This window comes from Xyrauchen texanus, chromosome 25, assembly GCF_025860055.1.
Source record: "Xyrauchen texanus isolate HMW12.3.18 chromosome 25, RBS_HiC_50CHRs, whole genome shotgun sequence".
Classification (NCBI taxonomy): domain Eukaryota; kingdom Metazoa; phylum Chordata; class Actinopteri; order Cypriniformes; family Catostomidae; genus Xyrauchen; species Xyrauchen texanus.
In genome coordinates, this window is record NC_068300.1 from 23,260,001 (window position 1) to 23,280,014 (window position 20,014).

The window sequence follows — 20,014 nt, forward strand, 5'->3', positions numbered from 1 at the left end:
TTAAGGTGTTTTAACTTTGCAGGGCAGCATAGGTTGTTTAAAAATTCACTCCTTTTGACCAGTGAATTTCTGGAACTTTTCCAGGCATTTGTCATCACTGGATAGGGATTATCAAATTATTTTATACAAAGAGCAATTTCTAGCCATTTAAATATTAATTTGTCTAGTTAACATCAGATTAAAAATATTCCATCACTATAAATTTTTCCATGATTTAAGATTTTTTTCATTCCATTTCCAGGCCTGGAAATAACTATTTATTTCAAAAAAATAAAAATCCCTGATATTTCCAGAATTTCAATGGCTTTTGGAATCATTTGGGAATTATTTTCATAATTCAGTCTGTTTGCTTTAAAAACCAAACTTGTGGGTGACAAATGAGCTACTGCCCACTGATCATATTCCCATTCAAATCAACAAAACAGCAAACATAGTCTGGAGCATTAAAATAGCCTGACGTAAACACATGGTCTTTATATAGTACTGTGTAATGTGATTCCTGTCTGCAGTATGACTGTGCTGTCTGACCTGCGGGATGTAGTACTGCCCTGTCTGTGAATGGAAGGGCATGGGTGCCATGGTCATCATGATGGGCTGATTTGGGGGGTAGATCGTTGCCGTGGGGGTCTGTGATGTGGGCCGAATGGGAGGATTGTTGCTTGGAATGGTGTGCCGGGCTGTTTGCATATGCGTCCGCTGGAAAAACTGTGAGAAAAAGTGTGAGATCAGTTAAGCAGCTAAACTTTGGAAATGTTGGGGATCTCCTAAGTGTAACATTTCAGTACTGCAGTGCATCAAAGATCACATCGGAGCACTTCAAAGAAGTCCCCTAAGACATAAACACATTTTTTACTTTGCAACACATCAAAACAACTATTAATATTGAGGCATGCAAGAAACAAAGAGAAGACACATGATCCTAAGTAACATGCAGTTAAAATATTACAGAGATACAGCTGAAGTCAGAAGTTTACATACACTTAGGTTGAGGTCATTAAAACTCATTTTATTTGAACACTCCACAGATTTAATATTAGCAAAGTTATATTAGCAAGTTATGTCTGGAAGAATGAGCAACTTATTATGAGAAGCTTGTGGAAGGCTACCCAAAATCTTTGACCCAAGTTAAGCAATTTTATAAAAGTGAATGTAAACTCATGACCCACTGGGTATATGATGAAAGATATAAAAGCTAAAATAAATAATTCTCTACTATTATTCTGACATTTCACATTTTTAAAATAAAGTAGTGATCCTAACTGACCTAAGATGTTTTCTATGATTAAATGAAAGGAATTGTGAAAAACTGAGTTTAAATGTATATGGCTAAGGTGTACGTAAACTTCTGATTTCAACGGTATTTAAGCTACTAACTGACCCAATACACAATGATCGACCACAACATTAAAACCAGCTGCCTCATATCATGTGGGTCCCCCTCATGCCACCAAAACAGCGCCAACCTGCATTCTGAGATGCTATTCTTCTCACCACAACTGTACAGTGTGGTTATCTGAGTTACTGTAGACTTTGTTAGTTCGAACCATTCTGGCCATTCTCTGTTGACCTCTCTCATGATCAAGGCATTTCCGTCCCCGGAACTGATGCTCACTAGATGTTTTTTGTTTTTGGCACCATTAGGAGTAAATTCTAGAGACTGCTGTGCGTGAAAATACCAGGACATCAGCAGTTACAGAAATACTCGAACCAGCCCATCTGGCACCAACAATCATGCCAGGTGCCAAAACACTGAGATCACATTTTTCCCCATTCTGATGGTTCATGTGTACATTAATTGAAGCTCCTGACATGTATCTGCATGAATACATGCAATGCACTGCTGCATCATGATTGGCTGATTAGATCATCACATGGATGACTGTTGGTGCCAGACGGGCTGGTTTGAGTATTTCTGTAACTGTTGATCTCCTGGGATTTTCACACACAACAGTCTCTAGAATTTACTCCAAATAGTGCCAAAAACTTTTTTAAATAAAAAACATCCAGTGATCGTCAGTCCACAGAAATGCCTTGTTGATGAGAGAGGTGAACAGAGCAAATGTACACATCAGGATACGCATATCGAAAGAGCTTGTGATAATACTTTAAAAAGTATCATTTATGGCAACGCACATTACCAAGAATAGACTGAGCATGCGATTGCATTTTGTGTGTGTGTGTGTGTGTGTGTGTGTGTGTGCAGTGTGCATAGGTGCAGATCCAAAGCGTGAGATATTCCGCATTAATTTTCTCCATGTCATTTCAACATTAACAGATTGGGCTATTACATTAGACAATTATACATTTTAGTAAGTTTTCTATGTGCAATTTGGAATAAAAGAAAACTACTGTGATCTCTGGGATTTTTTTCCCTCAAAATAATCTTATAAACGTATATTTGGGTGATGTGTTCCAATTTTCTGTGGGCACCATCGTAGGATCATCATAGGATTACCGCATCGCATATAGAGTATGGCATTATCCAACTACTTGTCGCTTATTGCATTTTTCCTCCATAACATGCAGCCCTAGAGCACATAAATGAAAATGATTAAACCTCATTCTACTGGTGCTTTAGTAAAAAAAACAAAAAAAAAACTGTAGGGAAACATTTTTAATCAATCCCTTTAACATATTTAATCGACTTGGTTAAAATAGTTGTTTGGATGAAATGATGTTCCTCTGATTTAAAAACAACAACTTTTGAGCCATTTCAGATCAAACACATTACCATCAATATACACACTCACTGGCCACTTTATTAGGTACACCTGTAAATCTACTTAATCATGCCATTATCTAATCAGCCAATCGTGTGGCAGCAGTGTAATGTATAAAATCATGCAGATGGTAGCCCCACTGCAGCCTTAGTTTCCTGTTCTTGGATGACAGAAGTGGAACCCAACGTGGTCTTTTGCTGTTGTAGCCCATCAGCCTCAAGGTCCATCGTGTTGCGCATTCTAAGATGCTATTCTGCTCGCTACAGTTGTACAGAGTGGTTATCTGAGTTACCATAGCCTTTCTGTTAGCTCGAACCAGTCTGGCCATTCTCCGTTGACCTCTCTCATCAACAAGGCGTTTTTGTTCACTGAGCTGCTGCTCGCTGGTTTGTTTTTTGTTTTCCGCACCATTCTCTATACACTCTAGAGAATGTTGTGCATGAAAATCCCAGGAGATCAGCAGTTACAGAAATACTCAAACCAGCCCGCCTGGCACCAACAATCATGCCATGGTAAAAATCACAGAGATCACTTTTTTCCCCCCATTCTGATGGTTGATGTGAACATTAACTGAAGCTCCTGACCCATATCTGCACAATTTTATGCATTGCACTACTGCCACATGATCGGCGAATTAAATAATCACATGAATAAGTAGATGTACTGGTGTTCATAAAGTGCTCAGTGAGTGTATGTTGTTGGTAGTTACAATTTGATTATTTTTGTTTGACTTTAATGCGAGTGATTTTATCATCTCCCTGATTTTATATATCTTAACCTCACGGTTAACCAAATATTAAAATGGTTCCCGAGCACATGCCTACTTTAAAAGATTGAGCTCTCAAAAATATAGTGCAAATGGTGATATTAAGTTTATAGGTTTACATTATAAAAGCAGGTGAAGGAACCTGCCTCAGGTAAGCAGTCTAGTCAAAGAGTTCTCCGAAACTCTGAAAGAGAAGGTGCTGGAAGTGAACCACAAGCACAAAGCAATCTGACACTCAGGGTGTGGCAAATAGAGCAGAGCTCACTAAGGGCAGTCGCCATATGCATCAGCATATTGCTCTTTAAACACAAGCATTCATAACCTTTGGCAACAATATGTGGGTGTGGTGAGTGACACAACAGAGTTGAGAAATGTTCAACTTTATGCAAATGATTAAGGAGCTCATTTCAACCATCTCCTGTCAGATACTGGTGTCGAGTTTTGAAGAATTTCACTGTTCAATATAATTTGTCTGTAACCACATGCATGTAATAAAATAATAAAAATAATAAAATAATGATGTGTGGAAAACTGTATCAGAAACTGTCGGCTAGTTTGATTCATATACTGATAGATTGTTAATCTCGTACATGATATGATATATACATTTATACATTTTGATTTATAAAATACTCTCCCTTGCAGAATGTTAGTTTTTAGAGGCAAGAAAACTGATGCCTTGTCAAATTACAATGATATCTTTTTTGCCAGCAGTGCATCTCATATGTGAACAGATTTTCTAAAGCTATGGTCCCCTAGCGACTTACAGTACAGAGACAATGGTGTGAATGGGGCTCAAATGGCACCAATGATAGGGGGCCAGTAATGAGACAGTATGACTTGGCATGAGTGTTTACACCCTTTAAAACTTGGAGAAGTTTTGCATATATACAGTACAGATCAAAAAGAGTGAAATAAAGGGCTACAATGACTAGTAATCTTTGCGAGTACATAAGAGAAAGCAAATTGTGAGCACTCGTGTACCTGCAGCAGAAGTAAAGAGATACCAGGAAAGCACTACTCTTAGAGAAGAACAGAGAAGTTTCCATTCACAGCAAATATCTAGGTCAAAATCAGAGAGATTTCCTCTACACTCGGTTAAAGAACTATACAGATGACAAAGCAAGCCATCGTTTCTAATCCTAGTTCTAATGGGTACTCCTTACTACCCAAGACATAGTTTGCTCACACCAGATAATATAACTACCTTTCTACAAATTTGGACATAACAGTTGACTCTTAAACCTTTGTCCGCATTTTTGTCTGCCTTTGAACAGACACCATACAGGGTTACCACACCTTTGACCAATTAATCTGTGTGGCTTACAGTCAGTTTGTGAAGGATTTTCAAAATCAATTAACAAAGAAATTGCACTTATAAAGAGCCATTTATAGCCAATGAATTATTTGAGAAATATTTGACAAAAATGTTTTTAATTCACAATAAAATCTTTCCATAATTTTTCCAGGCCTGAAAATTACTATTTAAAAAATCCCTGATACTTCCAGGTTTCCATGACAGTGGGAAGCCTGACAACACTTCTAAATTCTCCCTGGTCTCAAAATACTTGTAACAGACACCGCAGCTCAGTGCTCCATTGCACTTAAACTGACCAGCCTTTTAATTTATCTAAACAGAATTGGTTACTGAGAGTCTCAATACCACACACCTCATTATTTAGTTAACATTTGGAATATAGAGATTACTTTTAATATTAAATTGCTAAGATGCTTATTTTTTTAAAACAAATTTTAATGACTGTGTCCAGCAGATCACAGTGTCCTGTGTCCAGTGTTCTCTCTAGAACAAGCTGCCTGTTATTTGATAGGCAGAAAACAATTGTGATTTTAATAATCAGACGGAATAACTTCATTTTAATTGAATAATACTGTCTAGTTTTTGAATAAAACAAGAAATATATTACTGCAATACTCTTTCATTACAACACTGGATTGATTCAATGAGAACTTTATCTACTGTCTGCTACAGAAATCTCTATATTTTCAGCCTATTGACAAAGTTTGATATAGATCTTGATAATTTTGTATTTGTTCTGAAATGGCTCAAACATGTTCTTTTTAAACAGAGGAACTATAATTGTATCCAAACAGCATTTGTAGTCAAGTACATTCAATATTTTAAAGCCATTGAATAAAAATCTATTTAAAAATGAAGTCATGTTTCCATAAAGTTTTTCACTAAATTAACAAGGGAAAATGAGAATTAGTAATTTTCATTAATAATTTTCATTAATAAGCACTTTTTTGTTTTCACTACCAGTCAAAAGTTTTGAAACACTTGACTGAAAAGTTTCACATGATCTTAAAAATCTTTTGATCTGAAGGCATATGCTTAAATGTTTGAAATTAGTTTTTTTGACAAAAATATAATTGTGCCACCATATAAATGTATTTCATTATAAAACTCAAATTGAATAATCATTTTTTTAAATTGATGACTTGGACCAAATAATAAAGAAAAGCAGCCAATAAGTGCCCAACATAGATGGGAACTCCTTCAATACTGTTTAAAAAGCATCCCAGTGTGATACCTCAAGAAGTTGTTTGAGATAATGTGAAGAGTACATGTCTGCAAAATCTAGGCGAAGTGTGACTACTTTGAAGATGCTAAAATATAACATAGTTTTGATTTATTTGGGATTTTGTTTAGTCTTTTATTACAGCGTGCATTCATTGTGGCATTGTTTCGACAACCTTATGAAACATCACAACATTTATTTCTGTCCAGTTGCATTCATTTTTGGCCGTGATCATGTATTGATGACGAGAGTCGAGCAGATATACTGCAGAAGAAAAACATTTTATCTAACAAATATATATATAGTTAATGTATCTTTATGTTGTTTTCCAGTCAAAATTGCTAAACATCCATAAAGGAAAATTCCAGGTTCAATACGAATTAAGCTCAATTAAGAGCATTTGTGCCATAATAAAAATTATTCGTCCCTCATAAAAAAATAAAATAAAATAAAATGTGGTTATTATTACAACTGTAATACACTATAATGCAGGCATTGGATATAACTTTGCACAAATAAGGTTAGTAAGCAATTTTATAACACTAAAATTATGTTAACACGTACAATTTGTAAATTTTGTAGCTATATTTGTGAAACTATATATTTTAGCATTTGTGGACTAGCCCCATTCCTTTCCTTTCCATTTATATATATACAAATGAGGGAAAAATATAAATAATCTTTTGTGGTTTTGGTAAGCAACATTTTGTTCAGCAAATATAAGTGTATTTTGCTTAAAAGGTAAATCTCGTTTTAAAGATGTTTAGATATTTTTACTGGAAAACAAGACAAGTATCAATATCTACATTTTAATATGTAAGTAATAATAAGTAATAATAAGTCTTATGTCCTAGCACATTAAACATAGCAGGGGAGTGAATCTGCCAAGACACACAAACTGGTCAACATGCAAACTAACCAAATATATAATTTATAGAGGAAGCACTTTAAAGAATTGTCAATCAGACAGACAAGAAGGGTCGGAGGAAATAAACTGAAATGGAGGAGTCTGCTGTCTTTGGGGTGGATTGGCAGCTGCAGTGACTGGGCAAGAAGCAAAAGATATTGAGAGAGAAACTGGGGACTTCATGCCATGCATTTTCCTCAAGACTGCAAATTACCTGAATGGGTCTGAATCCTCCCTTGAATATTGAAGCAGGAAAGAGAAAGAAGCTAATGGGATAACGCACTAATTGGTATGGAGGGATGGAGACTAACACAGACTCGTACTGTACACACACACACACACACACACACACACACACACGCACTAAAGGAGAGATCTACAGTACAGGGCATGCAAAGAGTCTTTCCTTCAGCGAAAGCTTCTTAAAAAAACAAAAGGGCACTATGCTCTGCTTTTTAAGTAGGCAACTGTCATCATAATTATGTGGCAACACACAAGAAATGTGCGCTGAAATCCACTAACCCTGAAAGACACTCAGCATGATCTGATAAAAAGCAATGCTTCTGTGAACAATTGAAGGCCCGGGTATACTTCCTTTTCAATGATCAGATGGCTGCAGGTTGACCGCCTTGCCTTTCAAAGTATACTCTTTTGACCACAACCAGATACAAAATGATGCGCACAGACGAGGACTGTCCATGTACGATACAGATTTTCTTGACAGGCTGACAGTCGTCGTCTGTGCGCATTTTGCCGCATGTGCTAGCCGTTGGCTGTACTAAAAGAGTATAACAAAGCAGTCGTAGTGCGCATGCATCTAGCAAGTTTGTATCCGCTCGTGGTTAAGAGTATAGCCGGGCCTTCCTTCAATTGCACAGGCCATGTAGACTGTGCTGATGATGAAATTTGCATCACGCATACTGTGCACAGTGCAATGAGCAATGCGGACAACCAAAGTATAATTTGGCCTTAAGAGAGATAATATGGATTCTCAGATAAAAACAAAGTGATGGGAGAAGCAAAGAACTGATTATTTTCTAAGATAGTGGTAGAAATATATTGCCTCTTTAAATCCAAAATGACAGATGGCCTCACCAATGCAAAAAGCACTATATTACAGAACACTGTATGGTTTCAATTAACACTGTAAAACTGTGCTCATTTTGCACTTCAGATTAAAATATTCATTAAAGGAATGTTCCGGGATGAAGTTAAAGTCTCTCAACAGCATCTGTGGCATCAGTTATCTCCAATCTTTGATGATGGTTTTCAACAGCATGACACAATGAGCTTAACTTTGAACATTAAACTTTTCTTTAAAAGGTTCATTACAATACAGTCAAATTTTTATCATTTTCAAACATTGACAAATCAGTACATAATTGCACATCAAACAAGGCAAAGAGCAAGTTCTGGACACAATAAAACTGAAGGTACAACCATGGGCTACTTAGACATTTATTTTATTTTTTTTAAGAAAAACAAACTACACAAACGATTCAGAACTTTGTATGTGTTACTGAACACTTTTTTCCAGACTTTTAATGGAATGGCTTTGTAGTTTAGTTTAGTGTGAATGTATAGTTATGTACAAAGCTAATGTAATTTCTGTGCAACTATCATCACTAAATAAAATTGCAAAAATTGTTTCCAAGAAATTCTCCCCATCTTCCATTTGTTGTACAAAAGTCTTGTCCCAAACTCACAACATTGGTTGGGCCAATGTTGCTGTGTAGGGCTCCTTAAACAAACAGAGGAATATTTTAATAGTGCCACAGAGCCACAGTTGCACTTTTAGGATAACTTTTCTTCAGCTTACTTTCAGCTGATTTAAAATTACATATTAAACGATAAAAAATTTTACATAAAAAAATTATACACATCAAATTTCAATTTCAATTAAATTCCGGAATTTTAATTGAGGTAGCAAACATCATGCAAAATTTGATGTGTATAATTTCAATTTAAGAGTGTAGTTTTAATGTTTAATGTGTGTAAAAACTTAGTTTTAAATGGACTATGAAACTCTGATTCTTTATTATTTGTACACTTGTGCGGTTTTAGCTTAATATATTATATTATTTTAATAGATTTAAATTCTGATGTCAGTTGTCTAGATTGGCATTTTGAAGTGTTGTATGATGCCATTTTGATGGTGTTAATTATTTTGACAGTGTTGGACTTAGTTTATAATATGTCTAATCAGGAAAATAAATATTTGACATATCAGGTAATAAATAGACATAATAAGTCCAATTATTTTACAAATCATGTTAGAAGAATAAAATCCCCCTTTTGTGCAACAATGTCAAATTTCTTTGAATTGCAATTCCATATGTTCCTTTTCCTGTTATTCCAATTCCAATATAAATTCAATATACTGAAAGATCCAATTCCAATTCCAACCCATGAAATGAAATGAGGGCGATTCTTCAGTTCTGAATTTTGCCCAACCCTGATGTAAACACACACTAAATGATTACAATGAACTGGACCGCTACAGTAACTTATCACAGGATGAGAATCAGGATCAGTGTATTATCTTAGTCAGAAAAACACTCTGGAGAATATGATGTGTGAGAAAATAAGTGTCAATACAATTGCATACATTACCTGGTGATGGGAAGGACGTGGCCCAGGGGCAAACTGAGTCAAGGCAAAGAAAGACATAGCATAGAGAGAGAGATTCAGAGAGAGAGAGAAAGAGAAGGAGAGAAAAGCGAGAGGTAAGAATGATCACCCACAAACTTCTAAAACCACAAGCTGTGTATGGCAGCATGACAGGCATTCACTACAAAGCACACTCCCTGAAAGGAAGTGTGGTAATGACGCAAGGCATGTTTTGTATCACACTCTCAAATCACCACAAACCACACTATTAACAGCATATTCTGCCCTACTAAGGCAAAACGTAGTAACTATGCAAACATAGTCTAAGAGACCCGATTTCAGTCATAATTTTGAAAATGTGTTGTTACTGCGATTTGACATTGTACAGCATTTTTCTTAAAAGAAAGCATTTTATTTTAATAAATTAAAACATTGATTTTATTACTATCTGACGATACTGATGCTACAGTAACACTATAGGTGGAGCTGACAGAAATTTAATGGATTCTAAATTGAAAAAGTGAGGACACTTACTGGGCGGCTCTGAGGCTGTGTGTTCATTGGCTGTGTTGGCGAAGAGTAGACAATAGGCGTTGTGCAGGCATTCTGTCCAGGTGTGTATGGAGACTGCAGAGTTCCCCAAGGGTCCCCAAGAGGTCGAAAAGAAAAAGCCACCAACAGAAAGGGAGAAACAACAGTTAGGGAAGTGTGTGAGTATTTCCCTCCCTGTGAAATCTTTACAGCTGAGTGAGTGCGTGCTGCACGAATGTGGGTGACAGAGTGAGTGTGTCCACTCCCTGCCGCTGCAAACACTGCAGTCTGCTGACACTAACAAATCTGCCATCTCTTCAAAGCTGCCTTCAATGCAGAGTAAGAGAGAAATAGATGCGTAGTCCTGGGCAGATGTAAGTGGGCACAGATGAAGCATCTGACTATACACTGAACTAATCGAGTAGGCTTTAGACACTGTAAGTAGTTGTTTAGCAAACAGTTTTATTCAAACTAAAGAGACTTGCAGCAAATGTATTACAGGGAGAGTCCCCCCTTGCATAATCAAGCAAACAATGGTGACGGCTCATGGGTCGCCCAGTGTGGGGTTCGAACCTAAAACATTTCGGTTTCCAGAAGGGATGCAATATAATGGCCAATATACACTCACCTAAAGGATTATTAGGAACACCTGTTCAATTTCTCATTAATGCAATTATCTAATCAACCAATCACATGGCAGTTGCTTCAATGCATTTAGGGGTGTGGTCCTGGTCAAGACAAACTCCTGAACTCCAAACTGAATGTCAGAATGGGAAAGAAAGGTGATTTAAGCAATTTTGAGCGTGGCATGGTTGTTGGTGCCAGACGGGCCGGTCTGAGTATTTCACAATCTGCTCAGTTACTGGGATTTTCACGCACAACCATTTCTAGGGTTTACAAAGAATGGTGTGAAAAGGAAAAACATCCAGTATGCGGCAGTCCTGTGGGCTGAAAATGCCTTGTTGATGCTAGAGGTCAGAGGAGAATGGGCCGACTGATTCAAGCTGATAGAAGAGCAACTTTGCCTGAAATAACCACTCGTTACAACCGAGGTATGCAGCAAAGCATTTGTGAAGCCACAACACGCAAAAACCTTGAGGCGGATGGGCTACAACAGCAGAAGACCCCACCGGTACCACTCATCTCCACTACAAATAGGAAAAAGAGGCTACAATTTGCAAGAGCTCACCAAAATTGGACAGTTGAAGACTGGAAAAATGTTGCCTGGTCTGATGAGTCTCGATTTCTGTTGAGACATTCAGATGGTAGAGTCAGAATTTGGCGTAAACAGAATGAGAACATGGATCCATCATGCCTTGTTACCACTGTGCAGGCTGGTGGTGGTGGTGTAATTGTGTGGGGGATGTTTTCTTGGCACACTTTAGGCCCCTTAGTGCCAATTGGGCATCGCTTAAATGCCACGGCCTACCTGAGCATTGTTTCTGACCATGTCCATCCCTTTATGGCCACCATGTACCCATCCTCTGATGGCTACTTCCAGCAGGATAATGCACCATGTCACAAAGCTCGAATCATTTCAAATTGGTTTCTTGAACATGACAATGAGTTCACTGTACTAAAATGGCCCCCACAGTCACCAGATCTCAACCCAATAGAGCATCTTTGGGATGTGGTGGAACGGGAGCTTCGTGCCCTGGATGTGCATCCCACAAATCTCCATCAACTGCAAGATGCTATCCTATCAATATGGGCCAACATTTCTAAAGAATGCTTTCAGCACCTTGTTGAATCAATGCCACGTAGAATTAAGGCAGTTCTGAAGGCGAAAGGGGGTCAAACACAGTATTAGTATGGTGTCCCTAATAATCCTTTAGGTGAGTGTATTATTCAATTTAATAGCAGCAAATGAGATGAACAATAAAAATACAGAAAAATAACACTTATTTCACACAATATTTTCTCAAATAGAAAAATTAAGATTTCTTCTTCCGATTCTCCCAAGACTGATCTTTTTATATAAACCTCTACAATTTGAGTAAATCACTTGTATATGCAGTCAAATTTCATGCTATCCAACTAAAATGTCTGTGTTTAGCCACTGGCTGCTAAATGTTCAGATTTCACTCAACAGTAAATTAATAGTATAGTGGTGAAGAAGTTCAGCACTGAGATCCTTTTACTGCTTGTAAGAGTAAAATTTTGGTTTGACTCGTTCTGTGTAATGTGTGTCCTAAGATGAGATCCACGCAACCTATTTATCACTGAATAATGTCTCTTATAATATTCTTTTTGTTCTTTACAGTCAGTTGTGGATCAAAAACAAACATTTAATTACAATCACACTTAGCACAGATGCAGTAAAGCTGTGAGACTTCACACTTGTTAATGTGCCCTTGACCAAAACACTTAACTGTCGCTATTCTTAAAAAGATTTATCATCTTGATCCAAGATGGCGGCGCGGTAGCACGCAGCGGCCACTCCGGATCCACAATGGTGCTATTTTTTGTTAAAAAAGCCCGACTTTTGCAACACATGGACATCGGAGCAACCAGTGTTCGTGTCTACCATCGCCAGACACTACTCAAATATATATAGGCTAAAAACAAACCCTAGCCGGCCGGCTCTCCCGTCTATCCTGCTCTCAAATGTTTGCTCCCTGGACAATAAACTGGACTATATCCGACTCCAGCAGGCTACGCAGCGTGAGTTTAGAGACTGCTGCGTCTTTGTTTTCACGGAGACGTGGCTCAGCGACAGAGTTCCGGATGCCGCCATTCAGCTAGACGGGGTCGCCTCGTTTCGTGCCGACAGAAATACAGCTCTCTGCGGTAAGACTCGCGGTGGTGGCTTGTGTGTTTACATCAACACGAATGGTGCAAGAACTCTATGCTAGTCTCTAGTTACTGTTCATCGCTGTTGGAGCTTGTGACTGTTAGATGCAGACCTTTTATCTACCACGGAATTCACCACTGTTTGCATAACCGAGTTTACATTCCCCAGCTAACGCTAAGGAAGCGCTCTGTGAACTGTATGGGGCTATGAGCGAACTGCAGAACGCTCACCCCGACGGACTGTTTATTGTCGCCGGAGATTTCAACCATGCAAATCTCAAGACAGTGCTCCCTAAATTCCATCAGTATGTGGACTTTGCAACGAGAGGGCGAGCAGCTTGATCTTGTTTACACAAACATCCCAGGCGCTGCACGGGCGGAGCCCCGCCCCACCTCGCTACTCAGACCACATCTCTGTTATGTTAATTCCAGCATACAGACCGCTAGTCAGACGCACAAAACCGCTTCAGAAGCAGGTGAAAACCTGGCCAGCAGGAGCCATCTCTGCTCTTCAGGACTGTTTTGAGTGTACTGACTGGCACATGTTCAGGGAGGCTGCAACATATGGCGATTCTACCAACTTGGAGGAATACACAGCATCAGTGACCAGCTACATCAGCAAGTGCATTGATGATGTCACTTTCTCCAAGACCATCACCACACGCCCAACCAGAAGCCGTGGATGACTGCGGAGGTGCGACGCTGCTGAGGTCCCGAGACTCGCCTTCAGAGCAGGCGATAAGGCAGCCCTAAGAACAGCTAGGGCCAAACTGTCACGGGCAATCAGAGAGGCAAAGCGCGACACGCCCAGAGAATCCACAGTCACTTCCAGGACAGCGGTGACACGCGGCATGTGGCAGGGCATCCAGGCCATCACCAACTACAGGACAACATCAGTTGCCTGTGACAAAGATGCCTCCCTTCCAGATGCGCTGAACGACTTCTACGCTCGGTTTGAAGTGCAGAACGACGTGATGGCGAGGAAGTCCACCCCTCCTCCCAACGACCAGGTGCTCTGTCTTACCACGGCAGATGTGAGGAAAACTCTACGTAGAGTCAACCCACGGAAGGCTGCTGGACCAGACAACATTCCTGGCAGAGTGCTTGGAGGATGTGCAGACAAGCTAGCAGATGTTCTTACCGACATCTTCAACATCTCTCTGAGCAGCGCCGTTGTTCCAACGTGCTTCAAGGCCACCACCATCATCCCCATGCCAAAGAAGTCTTCAGTGTCCTGCCTCAACGACTACCGTCCCGTCGCACTTACACCCATCATCATGAAGTGCTTCGAGAGGCTCGTCATGAGGCAGATTAAGACCCAGCTGCCCCCTCACTAGACCCACTGCAGTTTGCGTGATCGTTCAAACCGTTCAACGGACGATGCCATCACCACAACCCTCCATCTGGCCCTCACCCACCTAGACAATAAGGACTCATACGTTCGAATGCTGTTCATAGATTTCAGCTCAGCATTCAACACAATCATTCCCCAGCACCTGATTGGAAAGCTGAACCTGCTGGGCCTGGACACCTCCCTCTGCAACTGGATCCTGGACTTCCTGACTGGGAGACCTCAGTCAGTCCGGATCGGGAACAGCATCTCCACCACCACCACACTGAGCACTGGGGCCCCCAGGGCTGTGTGCTCAGTCCACTGCTGTTCACTCTGCTGACTCACGACTGTGCAGCAATGCACAGCTCGAATCACATCATCAAGTTCGCCGATGACACGACCGTGGTGGGTCTCATCAGCAAGAACAACGAGTCAGCATACAGAGAGGAGGTGCAGCGGCTGACGAACTGGTGTAGAGCCAACAACCTGTCCCTGAATGTCGACAAAACAAAAGAGATGGTTGTTGACTTTAGGAGAGCACAAGGTGAACACACTCCGCTGAACATCGACGGCTCCTCTGTGGAGATCGTCAAGAGCACCAAATTTCTTGGTGTTCACCTGGCGGAGAACCTCACCTGGTCCCTCAACACCAGCTCTATCACCAAGAAAGCCCAGCAGCGTCTCTACTTTCTTCGAAGGCTGAGGAAAGCACATCTCCCAACCCCCATCCTCACTACATTCTATAGAGGGACTATTGAGAGCATCCTGAGCAGCTGCATCACTGCCTGGTTTGGGACTTGCACCGTTTCGGACCGCAAAGCCCTGCAGAGGATAGTGAGGACAGCTGAGAAGATCATTGGGGTCTCTCTTCCCTCCATCAAAGACATTTACAAAAAACACTGTATCCATAGAAGCAACCAGCATTGTGGACGACCCCACACACCCCTCACACAAACTCTTTACCCTCCTCCCGTCTGGCAAGAGGTACCGAAGCATTCGGGCCCTCACGGCCAGACTGTGTAACAGCTTCTTCCCCCAAGCCATCAGACTTCTCAATACTCAGAGACTGGTTTGACACACACACGTGTCCTGAGTTGCACTTTAATAACTGTCACTTTATAACTGTCTGCTACCTCAATAACTGCTATGTGCATAGAACATTATCTCATAGTATGTTATGTTTACATTTTTAGAAACTCTCATCTTTTTGCACTACTGAGTACTGGTCGGCGCTGCACTGTGTCTATTGTCCTGTTCATTGTCAGTAATTTGTTGTACTGTCCTGTACTTTTTGCACGTTTGCACGTGCACTTTATATAGGTATATATAGGTAGTTTATATAGGTATTTTATTTCGTTGTGTAGTCTCATGTGGTCCTGTGTTGGTCCTTTGTTGTTTTTATGTAGCACCATGGTCCTGGAGGAACGTTGTCTCGTTTTGCTGTGTACTGTACTAACTGTATATGGTTGAAACGACAATAAAAACCACTTGACTTGACTTGATCTTTTATTACCCATTTTAGCAAAACAAAATCTACAGTATATATGCAATATAATATGCGATTTAATTATATCATATTTATTGATTGAATACATGGATTTGTAATTTTCTTTTAAAAATGTATTTATTTTTAAAATGTGTCCAAAAGGATGAAAAATTATAAAACAAACTGTTTAAAATTTAATTTTTTTTAATGCAAGTTCCCCTGTATAATTAACAGCATTACTAGAGAATTTCTTTTATATGTAAGAAAAAAGGACATTATAAAGAATCTAATCAAATCAAGAGCTTAAACCAGAATCAATTCAGGAATTCCGTATAAATACCCAACCTTATTTTGGAACTGACACATAGGGCACATAATCGGCCATGCCAATGCGGTTATCAACCATTGCCAATAATCTACACATTTTCAAATATTGTCTGATTAATAAGCCTGGTAGATAGATATATTGATCTTTATTATATATTGATCTTTATATATATATATATATATATATATATATATATATAAACATAATCTGCTCTTAATTTAAGCCTAATCACATGATGCAGATCATTTAAAGAATAGTTCGCTCAAAAAGGGAAATTCTGTCATTATTTCCCACCCTCACTTCACTCTGTGGCAGGGCGGAGGGCGGGGCCGGGTCGTGATCCTACACACCCGGTCCCGTATTAGGCTAATTAAGCCTCCGAGGGATAAAGGTCGACTGCAGAGGATCGTGCGGGAGAGAGAGATCGTTTATGGACATGTCCGTCATGTGTGTGTTTGTCTTCTTTTAAGTTTATCATTAAACTATTATTTATAGTGAAAAGCCGGTTCTCGCCTCCTCCTTTCCATTAACCCCTTTACACTGGTGCCGAAACCCGGGACCGGGTGTGTAGGATCACGACCCGGCCCCGCCCTCCGTCCTGCCACACACTCATATGACTTTCATTCTTCCGTAGAGCACTAAAAGGTGATAACGTCATTATGCCGTGACATGTTGCATGTTTGGCCACAAGACAACTAATAAGGTTTGATATTATTGAAATGAAAGCCACAATATTTAATTTTAAATGCTTTACTCTAACATGATTTCATTAGAGCGTGAATAATGACTCTATAAATTTTATTTTCAATGTACAGATTGATTATTTGGCTAGTGCATGAGTAATAGAGATTACTTTGTGTTAAGTAGTTGCAACATTTTGAGCTTTGCAAACCAGAGGCACTATTTGCTTACATTATGGTGAATAAACCCTGTGAAGACTTCCAAAAATTCCACCTTTTTGTGTCCCAAGAAAGAAATTCATACATGTTTGGAGCATCATTAGTGTGAGTAAATAATGCCAGTACCAATTCACCAATGTATTGTGCATCCTAGTTACCAGCCCAAATCTCCATCCACATCTGACATCCATGAATCACACAGATTCTCATTCTATTTCTGCATTCACATGTTTTGGTTGAGGAGAGGGTGTAGGGGTAATTCAGGTTTAGCTACTGGAGCACTCTTAGTCCAGACACTATAAATAGCTGGTCTCTCTGGCAGGTTGTGTGTGCTGGCAGTGCAGGCACGGAGTGGGAATGCGCCGTCTCAGACAGATAACAAGCCTGAGAACAGCTGAGTCACCCTGACAGACTTTCTATTCCTGTGGCACAGTCAGCTGGGTACAGTGTGTGTGTGTTTGTGTGACAGGCCATGAGTGTGGCGGACCTTAACACCCTTAAAGAAACTGGTAATGAGCATATTTAAACAATGACACACTTGTTATAACTTATCCACAGGCTCATTACGATAGAGTACACCCAGCATACACAGCTCTTATCCACCGACATGGTTCTCAAACTGTTGCGCACATTTCCACAGCAGAAAAGGGCATTCTGGGGCCTGGTTCTGCACCGGCCCAAAAGCTTGCTGGTCTCTACGCAGGAAACGATTACGTCAGGGGATGGAGGGCGGGATAATGTCTCCATTTTAAAGTTTTCCCTAACAACAACAGTAGCTACCATCTACAGCAAGAAGTACTTCTTTGCTCTATAACAAGCATTCAGGTAACACAACGAAACGAGTGCTCTACTTGTGATATGGTATTTACGAAGATCCAAGATAAACTAGACAGAGATCGCAAAATAAAAAATGATCTACGAGAATGAAGATACAGCACTAAATGATGCATGATGCCTTTAATCGGACAATTTACCAAATCATACACAAACTGAAAAACTCTTAAGGGAGTACAGGGACAATAAGAAGGACAAAAGTGACAGTGGACAGAGCAACAATGTTTTGGACTCGGACACCGACCAGCTTGCTAACCAAACGGGGCATTGAATTCAGCCAGTAACGCTCGTAATAAACAGTGAATCGCCGGTGTCCTCTGCAGCTGATCTCAGTAAGTTGTTATATTTTCCATCTTTTTTAGCTTTTCTTATACTGTTGTCATCTTAATTTGTGCATTTTTTTGTTCTGAAAGGGGATTTTAACCAGCTACTCACTAAGATTTGGAAGATCTGTCAAGTAAAATGGTGGGATTCTCAAACAATAATATTATATGATATAGCAAAAATCCAAATACAACCATTGGCTACACCAATGTTAATACTGATTCCACTGTAACAGTTTACAGAACTTAGCAAGTTAAGCCATAGTTCATACAACATAATGTAATACATTACCTGTTGTCTTTAGCGTAGATGTTGTCTCTGACAATCTTGTTGAGCAATGCAATAACGATGGACTGCATTAATCCGTATGTTTAAATATGTCATCAAAAACAAGAGTAAAAGCTGTATACAAACACACTGTGATGTGCCATGTTTGTGTGACAGGGCGGAGGGCAGGGCCGGGTCGTGATGCTGCACACCCAGTCCCTTATCAAGCTAATCAAGCCTCCGAGAGGGATAAAGGCCAACTGCGGACGGTGGTGCGAGAGAGAAAGAGAGAGAGAATGTTTGCGGGAAGCTGACCGTCGTGTGTTGATGTTTGTGTCTTTTGTTTAAGTTTACCATTAAAATATATTGTTACGCCGGTTCTCGCCTCCTCCTTTCCATTTAACTCCTTTACAGTTTGTTTATGTTTGAGGTAGTCAACTACCACGTAGACAATGACCCATTACATCACCATTCGGCTCTCAGGTCAGTGGAAAATATGGCTGCCCCTAACAGTCTACCAACCATTAGTCGATGAGAAGAGTCTTGGTCAACCAAGTTGTGAATGGTCGGTTGGTCGCAGAAAAAATAACTCCACAGGAACTCCACTCAGTCAGTGACGGACAGACATGATCGTTTACATGACAGTAATTATGGCGGTCAGGAAATCCAAAGTGTGGGATCAGTTCGAGAGGGTAAAATATGACCCCAAGAAGGTGACATAAAAACTCTGCAGGAAAACGTACACCTATTATTCACTTACCTCAAACATGGCTTATCATATGAAACATGTAAGCAGCCTAACATTAGCCACTTAGCATGGCTGCTCGCTCGTTAGATAACCTAGATAAATATGTGCTATTAGGCTTCTCTAAGTGTTCGTGGGGAGTGGGGAAGCTAAATTAGTACCTCGCTCACTGCATGTTTAACTAAATGTGCATTTCTCTCTATAAATTAAAGAAATGTTCAGACAGTCTCCTTGCTGGTTTTTCCAATATATTCAGAATCATTACCGTTTTTGCCGGTGTCAATGCGGCATGCTTTGTGCATGCCCTTGTAAAATGAATATTTTACGGGCTCATTATTATGGTTTAGTATTTCTCTGTAATGTAGAACAGTGTTAGCAATGTTACTTATAACATTCTTTCTCAGCTCTGGAATAAATTTGGAACCCCAAATTATATATGTAATTCAATTAATATCATAAATTTGCAACTTGTCGACTAATGGCTTAAAATAATGACTAATAGTCAACTAGGAAAATCTTTCGTCGGGGGTAGCCCCAGTGGAAAAGCACCGCCGGTTTATGATAGGCTCCATATTGCCCCGGCCATGAACCAGCAGAGCACAGGCTCGGCACTAGAACCATTGCAATTTCGGTGGAAAATGGCTAACAAATATGCAGTGCTTCAGTTAAATATAAACAAAAGACAATACATATCACAGCATATCTCTGTCAGCAGAGAGAAGGGACTATTAAACTGGTAAGAATCTACATCAACCATCTCTTTACTGTGAAGTTTAAATAGAGCTGAAGAACTAAGATTCCCCAAGCTGCTTTCACTTTGACAGCCAGCACAGCAGGTTCCCAAACATTACACAAAAAAATTACAAGCCTATCTGCTAAGGTCTCAAACTGATTTTTTGCTGGGAGAAAAAAGCGATCAGATCCTCCTTAA

The 20,014-nt window shown here is 39.8% G+C and overlaps 1 protein-coding gene across 6 annotated transcripts in view; it reads right to left on the reverse strand.

Annotated features, from left to right (window-relative positions):
• The window catches only part of LOC127618663 (eukaryotic translation initiation factor 4 gamma 3-like), an 85,825-nt gene that overhangs the window by 32,298 nt on the left and 33,513 nt on the right, over positions 1-20,014 (reverse strand). For 4 of the 6 annotated variants that reach the window (XM_052091245.1, XM_052091244.1, XM_052091242.1 and 1 more), the window contains 4 exons: positions 10,078-10,170; positions 9,547-9,579; positions 7,148-7,168; positions 529-705 (listed from right to left, as the gene is read on the reverse strand). In XM_052091245.1, coding sequence (XP_051947205.1) covers positions 529-705; positions 7,148-7,168; positions 9,547-9,579; positions 10,078-10,170 — 324 coding nt within the window. Of the gene's footprint in view, positions 1-528; positions 706-7,147; positions 7,169-9,546; positions 9,580-10,077; positions 10,171-18,362; positions 18,482-20,014 lie in introns of those variants that run through there. The other 2 variants (XM_052091247.1, XM_052091243.1) reach the window with 2 other exon arrangements.